Source organism: Sinocyclocheilus rhinocerous, unplaced genomic scaffold (genome assembly GCF_001515625.1).
Source record: "Sinocyclocheilus rhinocerous isolate Xijiao unplaced genomic scaffold, SAMN03320098_v1.1 scaffold153, whole genome shotgun sequence".
Lineage (NCBI taxonomy): Eukaryota > Metazoa > Chordata > Actinopteri > Cypriniformes > Cyprinidae > Sinocyclocheilus > Sinocyclocheilus rhinocerous.
Window position 1 is genome coordinate 3,324,789 of NW_015660878.1, and position 12,632 is coordinate 3,337,420.

Genomic DNA, 12,632 nt, shown 5'->3' on the forward strand with positions numbered 1-12,632 from the left:
TGTATATAGTTTTATGTGCGAACCTCTGCAGATAAGAGACTGGCCTTGAAAAATGACTCACACAGGAACGTTATTACGTTTTGTTTTTTTCTCAAATGATGTGATGGCACCATGACTGGCAGCGCTGAACACTTCAGGTGTTCCTTTTACAGAGCGAGAACATGCACAATGAGCCGTTTCCATGCCGATGTAAGCAGAGAGCCTGGGTTGAATAACTGATGCTGGTGTCACTACTGCCAAGCTTCCGTTTACGTTTGCCGATGGAAAAAACTATCTTGCAGCACAGGAACGATAGGTCAGAAGTTTTCGTTACCTCTGCATGCTCTGGGACGGTAACACACACGCTTCGGCTGATCACTGCATGCAACCACAGAGTGAGTGAGAGGCTGTGTGTACATGTTATGACACTCCAAATCAATGCAGATACAGATCTTTCTTATGACTAATGTGAGAAATAGTGAGATTGTGTGTGGGAATTTATTTGAAACAGAAAACAAACAAGTTTAGATGAGTTGGACATGATAAATTTGTCATAAAAATTCACCCAAGTCATCAAGCCTCAGCATGCTCTGAAAGGCACGTGTCCCAGACATACTTCAAACAAAACATAATAAAAAAAAAAAAGCACAACATCACAAATCAAAACAAACAAACACACAAAACAAGAATAATAAAATATAAAATAAATGAATAAACAAAAATAAAACTTAAAACAAAACAATAGAATGAAACAAAACAACCAAAAACAAAACTCTAAAACAAAAACAAACACACAAAATAAGAATAATAAAATAAACAACATAAGACTCCAAACAAAACACAAAACAATAGAATGATACAAAACAAAAGAATAAAACAAAACACAACCAAAACAAAACAAAATGATTGTAGAAAACGAGCACAAAACAAATTGAATGATACAAAACAAAAGAATGATATAAAACATTAAAAACATTCAAATCACTGCTGGAGGTAATAAATCAAAGGCGTAAACCAAAGAGGTAAAAGTGTCAAGTACTGAAGTCACTTACCATGTTGACAGCATCCTGGTCAAATGGGTTGCACTCGATGTTCTCTGGGTAGTGGGCAAGCACTTTGGATTTGAAGGTCCTTTTGAGGGGGCTCTGATCAAAGTTTTCCCCTGCAGAGAGGAATGGAATAAGTATTAAGGAGAGTAGAGGATTGGAAACATCTTTTAAAATATTCATAAGCTTTAGAATGCAAAAGCTATGGTACGAGTGTGTCTGAATTTTTATACATGGTCGTAAATAAGAAGAGGTTTGTCATGTGTCTTAGCTACACTGCATTAAACTGATAAAAGTTTCATGGTTTCGCCACTAAACTGCAAGGCCTTTTGAGAGGATGGTACTGTATGGAGATATCCACATAAACAAGTTACATCTGCTTAGTTGTGCTGAACTTTAAGGTGTTTACTTGAATGTATATTTCAACATACAGTTAAATAAATCTTGCACAATACTCTAAGACACATTTCACACCTTCTTTTGATAGCTTAATAACTTGTTGAAACAAACGTTGCTGTGACATGTTTACTACAACTCTCTCAGGTACGTTGGACAGAGTAATCCACTTGTATTTACCATGTAAATGTGACCCAGATACGACACCTGTGATGTGAGCAGGATTCCTCACCCTCTAATCTCAACATACATACACCCACATCTGGTTTGTTCACCATGATCAGCAGCATTCATTTTCCCCCTCATATACCCCAAAATAAGAATGTGATAATTGATTCATGATATGTTGAAAATGTATGCAAAAGATTTTAGGATGGTAATGGATATGACAATGTTAATGTATTTGGTCTCAGCGGAATAAATCTACATTGCTGCTGAATTGCTGCTGCTGTTGGTTATTGCTGTAGTTGTAGATTATTGCTATTGCCAATACATACGCTGATATGGTGCTGTGAGTATTAAGACATACTGCTGCTGCACAAACAGCATATACAATAATCCGTAGCAGATCTATACAGGTGGAGCTGGGGAAGGTGGAGGGTTTCAGAGGAACTCTGAAAGTGCGCTGCGAAATGCTCTAGCAAATGCTAACCAGCCATTTAAATGTAAAGCAGAAAGCTCATTGGCTGCATATGTGACATGAACCAACCAGCTTGAGCCAAGTAGTTTAACGCTGTGAATATCATCAGTTTGCGTTAACGACCCATCAGCATGTGCCATCTAGAGTTTCATGACAGAGCTTGGCATAAATAAATGAACAAACAAACATTTCAGTAAAAACAATAATAACTAATATTGAGAACAGTCTATTATAATATAATAAATGTTACTAATAAATATTTTTAATATATGCACAATATGTTTAGGATATCAAATTTATTTTAGTGAATCATAAGCAGAAAATTAGATTTATAGTTAGCTGTTTTGCTTTAATATTGAATATTATTTATATTTCAGTTTTATACTTTGGTTATTGCTTTCAAGAGTTGTTGTTATCATTATCATATGCTCACTTCAATTTGCACATTTTTTAATGATAACATTGGGTAAAAATGTGGAATATTCAACTAAATTATACGAAAGATTGATTGATTATGAAAACAGTATTAATGGGATTTTCAGATTTTATTGACATATTTGAACCTATATCTTTCATGTGAGCACCAAGGCTTGATGTGTGTAGAGTGCATGTTTACCACTACACCAGAGTTATATTTGTATTATTAAATATATATAAAAAATGAAAATGCATCAATAACCACATTTGTTTAGGGTAAATAGGTTCAAATCTTGTGTTGGCACACAATGATGGTCTAAAAACAACAGGGAGGCACTGTGTCACTTTCTACCATCATGAACGCAATAGTTTCATGAGAAACAGTTGCTTTTCTGGCTCAGTGCATGTTACTGTGCCTCAAACAGGCCGACACATGCAGCCCATGGTGTTAGATGAAAACAGCATAGCTTTGACAGCAAAACACAAGCGGGAACACAGATTGGAAAAGCGCCATGAACGTCACAACAGTGCAGAGATTACAGGAGCAGACAGTGTGTCATGCAGGATCTGGGTCTGATCAGAGTTAAAATGCACAGATTTAAATCAAATGAATGTGAAGCAGACAAGATAGAGCGTGCAGTTAGCATAAAACGATAAACAAGACAACTAACTTATGATACAGACGTTACAAGTACAATCTTGATGAGATGAAAACAGCACTCAGGCACTCCGAATGAGGCAAGGTAATCAGAATTGAGTCTAATTAACAACCTAGCTCATGTTTTGTCATGTAAGAAGATTATTTACAGCGCAAGTCTGTGCTGTGGGGTGAACTAGCGGTGATTTGGCAGGAGAGACTGTGTGACAGCCCTGGGCATTAACTAACAGGAAGGGACAGGGAGGAGGAGAAATCTACTAAAGCCCTTTATAACAGAGAGAGTCTGAGGTCGCAGGCATACACGTGAGAAAGAGAGAGACTGATGCAAACACCCCATGAGGTGATAGCAGGAACAGCAGGAGAACAGCAGAAAAACAAGACAGGGAGGGAGAAAGACAGGCAGTGTTGCAAGAGAAGAGGAGCTGATTTAAAATAACAAGCTGAGGCAAATGACCCACATTTAACTATGATGCATTCCGCAAACCAAGAGAGAACGAGAGGAAAAGAGGGAGGAAGTAGTGAGGACCGAAAGCTAAATGACACTTGGTTTTCAGTCTTGGTTCATTCTGATATGTAGCAAATGTTTAATCAATCCTTGATGGATATAATGAAGTCCTGTACAGTTTTCCAAACTGAACAGCCCATTTCTTTCGGAAATGCATCAAATTACAGAAGCAAAATGGGTTGCAATTGACATTAATGTGTTTTTAATATGTCCAATCAAGTCAAGTGGTAGCCAAAAACACATTACATTACATTTGTATATATTATATAAAGGTAAATATTAATCTGTTCTGATGCAACCCGGATAGCTAAATGATAAATTAAAATGAGGGCTTTTAAATGGTTAGAAGCAGCTCCAAAACAAAACTACTCAATCCAAAAAAGTGTTTATATTTATTTGCACAGAACTGCAGCAACATTAAAATTGTGGATATTAAATTTATTTTATTTACACATTTGACTGATAAATGTGAAAATAATATTAAACATTCAATAATATTACAATTCTATAAGCTTTAACAATTAAAATTCAAATATTCAAATATTAAATTTTTATAATATATTTATTCTAAATGAATAAAAATGAAAAACTATGATTTATACACTAATTTATCATTGTATAAATGTAATAATAGAATAAGAATTAATAAATAATATAAATAATAATAATTATAACAACATTCTAATATATTAAAATAAAATACATTTTAAAAATTACATCTCTAAATCATGTATTTATTTATACATTTAATCAATACGTATTACAATAATATTAAATAATCTATAAAATTGAAATTCCAATCTTTAAATAATTAAATAAAAATACTCATTTTAAAAACTGCAAGTGAATCTAAATCACAATATTAAAATGTACAGCATGAAATGTGGATACTGGATATTAATTTTGAGATTTTGTGATTAGTTTAATATTTGGGAGAAGTGCTTGGTTGTGGTGATTGTTTTCACTATTTTGTGCTTTATCTATTAAGCAGTAATGCACTGATGCAGTAAGCAACCTATTTAGTCAAAATCAGAAACCCTCCCCTCAAAGTCTATATACAAGTAGACACAGGGGATACATTTGGAAAGCATGTTAAAACCAGGTTTAAACGGCAATCTTTCTTGCCTGACCTCTTGAGATTGGATCATTCAAAGTGGATCTTAATACCAGGTGTAATCAGGGACATTAGAATGAAGGATGGGAAATAAAAATGGAGAAATTTAAGGAAGCTTAGTGGTGAGGAGGTTAATGATGACGTTTACCTGCTGCCACGGCCTCTGGGTCCCTGCCCTGACGATCGGCCTCTAGCCATTGGTACAAAGCTGAGATGGCAAACACACAAACAGACAAACAAAAAGCAAAAATGTCAAACCAAACACAGAAATGGAGAAGCAAACAAAATTGATGCGTGACTGAATCCAAAGTGCAATGGCTTTGCAGACACTGACAGCGTGTGTGTTATTTAGCAGGCTGAGCAGTGATGGAGGTGAAGTAAGACATGTTTCACAGCCTCTGCTTTGGCGAGCAGCTTGACTGTAGGCCATAATCTCGGTTGGGAACGAGACATCACGTTGTGCATGACCAGCAAGCGCTAGCAGAATATCTTAATGGTGGGTGTTAAAGGAACACGACGAGGTAGTTAAGAAATATTTACATGTGCAACCCACACACATACACACATTCTATGCTTCAGACTTTTTCCAGCCAGACTTCTATGCCTGGCTGGAAAAACATCTTCAGTTTGGCCTCAACTAGTTTGGATCATCAAAATTGGATGCGTGTTCTACCCATTTTCACAAAACAAAACAAAACACAAAACACAAAACAAAAAGCAAAACTCATGGTTCAGACTGAGCCTCACTTTTCAAATACACAAAGTGGTATTAACAAAAACAAAAAAAAAATAACTTAATAGAAATAAAAATACAAACAAACTTAAATTGGGAAAAAGTACACACACAAAACCAAAATTAGCTCAAATAAAATAACAACGGTCACAAAATGATTTAGTTTCATTTGTAATAAAATAAAATAAAATAAAAATAAATTATTTAAAGGGAAAGAACTGAGAATACATTAAGGATGACGTACTACTGTAATTTATATGGTTAAAAATATATTGTGTATAATACAGTAATGAGAATCTAATGAGAATCTTCACTGAGAATACAGGTAATGAACAAACAATAAAACAAAAACTAATCAAATATGTATATTATATATATATATATATTGAATGTGAATCAAGCACTCTTAGAACTAACCTAAGATCCTAACTACCTCTGCAAATCTGTTAAATCCAGCACCTGCCATACTCTTCCTCGCTTAATTAACCCATATCACACATTTTCAAAGATGCTGAATAATAAATGCAAGTCTGCGACCTCCAAGTCCCAGAAAAAGGACTACAGCATGTACTGCCATATCACATTCAAAGATGCTGAATAATAAATGCAAGTCTGCGACCTCCAAGTCCCAGAAAAAGGACTACAGCATGTACTGTATTCTTTACAGTACCTTCGAGTACCAATACACTAATTATTAAGTTTCATACTAGAAAACTTGAAATCGCATCATATGACCCCTTTAACACCTGGCAGCAGTGAGCTTCAAAGACCAAAATCACTGGCCTCGCTCTGAGCACCATTCATTTTAAAAGTGCTGATGGAAGACAGAGAAAGAGCAAGAGACGGCACACAATGTCTCCTGCAGAGCCTTTGTCCATCCTCAACAGCGTTACGTAACTGAGCTCTAGCTATGCATGTATGTATGTATGTATGTATGTATGTGTGTGTGTGTGTGTGTGTGTGTGTGTGTGTGTTTCAAGTGCTGAGCGGGCACATTGTGAACACAAAACATTGGGGTTCTTTTCCTCCTCGCAGGGTTTGGCAGTGAGCACAGCTCCAGTGTCAGACTCATAACACATCTACTAAAGCTGTAATCCACAACAAGTCCCGGCCCGTCAAAACCTCACTGTTTTATCTTACTGCACCATAAGCAAGAAATCAATTCACTTACATGGTTCGGCACTGAAATTTCACGGGACAAATAGCTTTAATTTGCTTGATAAGAGTTACTTCGAAAGCAAGTGAAGGGATGGAACAAGTAGCAAAAGTTTTTCCATCTTCAAAAATATTTAATGAGACCGTTCCAGTTAGGGATGTAACGATTCACTCAACTCACGATTCGATTAGATTCACGATTTTGATTTCACGATTCGATTCGATTCACGGTTTTTTTTTTACAAAATGAGATTTAAGACAAATTATAAATTAAATGTGTCCTTTTATTATTGCTTGGACAAAATGCTGCACATTTCTTTGTGAAATTGAAATATAACACTATAATAATATACTAATATAGCACTTGCATATTATTGCTCTTTTGTTGGTTTTGATTGGTTAATCGTTACATTCCTAGTTCCAGTGCTTTATTAAGAAAAGAGCCTCGTAATGTAAGGAACATAGTTAACCTCAATCGTTCAAATAAACAAAACACAAACAACACAAAAAAGCAGACTTATCAGGCATGACACAAGGCTGTCAAGATAATGTGTGGACTCCTATCAGCCAGTTGCAGACATTCAGGTCAAAGTTCACAGAGAATGCAACAATCTGTGTTTACATCCACTTTAAAAGTTCAATTTCAAAGTCTGACTAAAATCCTATCAGTGTTTTTTTGTGAAATCTGACTAACAGACCTAGATAATGCGATCTCAGCTGTGCATGCAGACGATTTTTGAAACAACAATGCTACTGTGTACTTGTATACTAAACTTTTAAGAAGAGTGTATGGGATGACGAAACTAATATTCAAGTTTAAACTGTATAATTACCATGAAATACTATTGTTTAAAAGTTAAACAAATAAACTACCAAATTAACCTTCATATTTAACAGTATAGATACAAATCTGAGCTGAAGAAGCATATGAATCACACTGAAATCAAACAGTCACATGGTGTTTGATAAATCTTATCTGAGGACACAGGTCACCGATGAGCTGGAACTTAGTCAATGAACAAAGTCAACATGACCAGTTCATTCGGTCTCACACACAAAAACATAGTGAAGACCGAGCAGATTCAATTGTGTAACCTTTTTGACCTGTTTGAGACCCTAGATATGCATATCGGCCCATCTAATGTTTGTAATGACACCTTTGTGGTTGAGAACCTCAAAGCATCCGAGACATTACATATCCAGACCTGCATCCATCTACTTTCTGACTGTTATTAAAGTAAAACATTTATATATATTAAAAAAAGCTTTTACTTTGAAAGCTGTATGCCATTCAGACCACAGACACAAAAACATAAATTTATATGATAAAGGCTTCTGAATGGCCTTACTTCAGTTGTAATATATTAGGATGAGAGCAGAGTGGTAAAGATGTTATTAAGGATGCACCGATACCACTTTTTCCAGTACTCGCCCGATACGATACTTTTATTTTTGGTACTTGCCGATACTGAGTACCGAGTACTGATACCAATATTTTCATGTACATTTTTTAAATATTGGGTACAGAAACCAAAAGGGTATGTATAATGTTAGTTGGTTAACTTCATTTATCAAATAGATACAGTCAAACCAAAATTTATTCAGACACCTTCAACATTTCTCACATTATCACAGTTTATTCGCTATAGTTTAGAAAATGGTAATAAAATATGACAACAACTCAGAGTTAAACTGTGTCAGAAAAAATTCAGCTTGATAATGTCAGATAACTTTGATAGAAAGGTATGTAATGAATTCGCCCCTACCGTTAAGTAACTTGTGCATTGTTTTACTTACTTGTTTTTAACGTATCCGACCGAACTACAAACTTTCCAGTGATGTCTGTGAGAAAGGGATATTCACTCGACAAGCTCGTGCATCTGCGCCGCTGCACGCTCAATCCACTCAGCGTGCTTTGCTCATCAGCTGGCACAAATCAGCTATACAGGCTGAATGTTTTATATTCATTGCATACATATACTTCGTAGACATCTTTAATCTCTAATAACCCCATTCTGCTGTCTGTTGTCGGTATTTCTTTGTCTGAATATGGCACTTATCACATGCTGTGTGGTATCGGCGTTTGGTATAGGGGCATTTTAACAAGTACGAGTACAGGAGCTCAGTATCGGACCCGATACCTAGATGTTATGTAAGTGGATTTTGCGCCCGTGACATAACTCAGCAAGTTATGACAAATATTGCCCATTCGGCACTATGCCACCAGCTTCTGTGCAGAGAGCTTTAAACAGCTCTCATCTAGAGCAATGATACGTATGACAGATATTCACCCAAAGCAGACAAACTGCCCCCCAGATGCATTTAAAAGTTCTTGACTGACATAATCATCCCATATATGCACTATATGGCTGAATGTATACCTTGAAATTAACACATTTGGACTCCAGCCACTTCTATGAGAATCTTAATGATGCACCATACAATCTTTGGACCCAATTTCTTTAACATATACTAACATTTAAATTAATCATTTGATACTCTGCACTTACTGTGTACATACAAGTGTTCAGAGGCAACTAATATAAAGTGGGACTCTTAATACAGATTTGTGCACTAAAATTTGGTGTGGAAAACTGGTCTGCACAAACCTGGACTTGAAACCCTATTGAACACATCTGGGGTGAACTGACAGCAAGCCATTACCCAACATTAGTGCATCACTGATGCTCTTGTGTGTTGCTGAACATTTCATTTAATGTCAGCAAAAATGTCATAGCATTAATCCCTCCTTTTGCTGCCATAACAGCTTCCAATCTTCTAGGAAGGCTTTCTACTAGATGTTGGAACATGGATGCAGGGATTTGCTTCCATTCAGACACAACATCATCAGTAATGTAAGGCACTGATGTTGTGTGATGAGTTCGGGTTTATTTTGGTTTTATTCTACGCCACACTTAGTAAATCATTTTTTATGGGCCTTTCTTTGTGTACAGGGGCATTGTTGGAACAGAAAATACCCTCTTTAAAATGCTGCAAAGAGAGTTGAAAACACAAAACAAAATGCAATAAAAAAATGGAAAAAAAATCTAAACGAATGAAAAGCAAAACCAAATAACAAACGAATTGAAACACAAAACAAAACTAAATAAACAAAAAAACAAAAGACCAAATAACAAACAAAATGAAAAATGAAACAAAAAACTACAATTAAAATAAATAAAAACAAAGTAAAAATGTCAATGCATCTAAAAAAGTCAATTTCACCACTAAAAATACTTGAAACATGTTTTATATATTTCAGTTTTTACATATTCACAGTACAATTAAACTACAGGTACAAGTTGTGAAAATGTGAATCTCATGTTTGCGATACAGTACTACACATCACTGAACTTTACTTGAAATTAAGAGGAAGGCAGATTACAGTTGTACGGAGTCTCTGAGCAGATTATGCTAACAAGCTTACAGACCCACTCCCACCATCTCTGATCTTCATAAGCAGTCTAAAAAGTACTGGGCAGAGTAAAAATATGACTCTGAACTACTTTACCTGCGTTTCAAAATAATGCAGGGTTAAGGGTTGTAGATTAACATTAGAAACTGAAAAAGTAGGAATATGAAGATTATGAAGCATTGGGTCACACTTTATTTTAAGGTCCAATTCTCGATATTAACAAACCATTAACTACGACTTTTGCCTCAAACTCCTAATTTGCTGCTTATTAATAGTTAGTAAGCTAGTTGTTAAGTTTAGGTATTGGATTAGGGATGTAGAATATGGTCATGCAGATTCAGAATATGTGCTTTATAAGTACTAAATATTTATAAGTAAAGCCAATATGTTAATAATAGGCATGCTAATAAGCAACTAGTTAATAGTGAGAATTGGTCCCTATACTAAAGTGTTACCAAACATTGAGTTTAAATACCCTAGGGAGGACAAAGAATGAAAATAGGAACGGAAGAGGAAAGGTTCAGCAACACAGCACTAGCATGTGACCTGTTTTCCCCCAATTCAGGCTTATTCAAGGAAAAAGGCAATGGGAAGCTAGGGAGGTGCTGCGACATTAGCATAGCCATTGTCCCCATGTCCACGCTGGTGCTCACAGACAGATGGTCTAGGAACCAGTGCTCTTTATAGCTGTCCACTACTGCCTTGTGTCTCTGCCTGCAATCACAATACGAGCTGGCCAGCGTCATTAAGAAACAATGAACGGAGACACGTCATGTGGCCACAATGTAACACTTGACGCCCAGGTTTTGCAAGTCTCGTCTAGGCTGAAGTATTAGAAGCTTTTTTATGAGACCTCACCAGCTTCAGCGGGTATGTTTGAAGTCTTGTATCATTACAAAATGAAAACGACCCAGTGTTTTATATTGCAGTATAGATGGATATTGGATATAAATTCAATTCAATTAAAAATAAAACAGTAAATCTTTAGGAAATGTCACAATGAATCAAATTTTCATACATATAAATTACAATGTTTTGATACTGATTTTAGTTAATTTAGTTACACAAGCTATCAGACTTCTATATCAGTGCATCATTTAATATTTTATTTCAAATTTACACAAAAATCTTATAAAACCATTTGAAATGCATGCAAAACTGCAGAACATTAACTGCAACTAGGGATTTCAGAAGTACAAGTAGTTTGGTATTGTGTTCCGCTCTGAATCCATGTATTTAGTTTTTGTATGACTCACGTCACTGCCTAGACAACAAACCACTAACGGCAGACACACTGCTAGCTGGGTAAAATGTACCTCTCAGCATCTTGTTTGTCGAAGTACTTGTTACAAGGGACTTGTTTAGGGACCACTAAAAAAGTTAAATGGTGACGATACAGTTTAAAAAAGCACCACTCCAAATCAAGGGGACCAGACACCGGCGATTCACTGTTAATGACCGTTCATGGTGTCGAATCCTCAGTAAATGAAGGTAATTCAAGAGACAAATCCCCACTTTAGGTAGAGGTGTGAACAATGGAGACAGGCTAGTACATCAAAGATTGAAATATCTTCCTCTGCCAAAGCAGGAAAACCCATTTTATTGATTATTCATTTTATTGAGATAAAGGCCTAGGTGCGGCACATTTTGTAGGGAACTGAAATCATGATAAAAGTGCAGATCACCAGAGCATAAAGATGTATGCATGTGCACAACTATGATTCAAATTTTGTGTTTCATGTTTTCATTTCCTTTGGTTATTATTGTTCACAATCACAATGCGCCAAACACAGAGGGAAAGCAATTTCTTTGACATGTAGCAATCCTCTTCTCAGAGAGTCAAACACAAGAGGCCTATTTATAGTCTTTATTTTTATTCCACTCAGAGGACATACATGACACCCTTAGGCCTAGAATATGTGCCTAGAAAGTGTTTGACAAGCCCTCCAAGAAACTAAAAACATCCAGAGTTGAACAAGAACTGACTAATGAGTCTGGAAAATAAACAGAAACGAAAGATAAACAGAGAAAAAGACATGAAAGATGGCCAGTAGTGCAGCTTGTTTACCCCAAATCACTTGTGGAAGTAATTTTGAGGAAGTTTACAATAAGACAGTTGCATTGTGAGACATGAAGTTAAATTGTGAAATAAAGTCATAAACAATAAGAAATAAAGTCACACTGTAACATGCAAAGATGCACTGTGAAACAAAATCACTTTGAGATATAAAGTTGCAATTACAAGAAATAAAGTCACCATGCACAATTAGGAGAAACAAAGTTGCACTGCGAGATATAATGTCGCAATTACTAGAAATAAAGCCGCTGTGTGATATAAAGCCACATTGTGAGATACAGTCACAACTACAAGAAAAATTGCAGTTACAAGAGATAAAGTTGCATTGTGAGATATAAAATTACAATTACAAATTCTAAAGTTGCAATTAAAAGAAATAGTCACCCAGCACAATTAGGAGAAACAAAGTTGCATTGCAACATAAGGTCACAATTACAAGAAATAAAGTCACCTTGTGAGACAGTCACATTGTGAGACAAAGACACAACTACAAGGAA

General features: G+C 35.7%; 1 protein-coding gene across 6 annotated transcripts in view; it reads right to left on the reverse strand.

Annotated features, from left to right (window-relative positions):
• Positions 1–12,632, reverse strand: part of dennd5b (DENN/MADD domain containing 5B) — a 38,533-nt gene that overhangs the window by 20,902 nt on the left and 4,999 nt on the right. For 4 of the 6 annotated variants that reach the window (XM_016534859.1, XM_016534858.1, XM_016534855.1 and 1 more), the window contains exons 2-3: positions 4,904–4,963; positions 1,032–1,141 (exon numbers count right to left, since the gene is read on the reverse strand). In XM_016534859.1, the coding sequence (XP_016390345.1) occupies positions 1,032–1,141; positions 4,904–4,963 (170 nt within the window). Of the gene's footprint in view, positions 1–61; positions 591–1,031; positions 1,142–4,903; positions 4,964–12,632 lie in introns of those variants that run through there. The other 2 variants (XM_016534857.1, XM_016534860.1) reach the window with 2 other exon arrangements.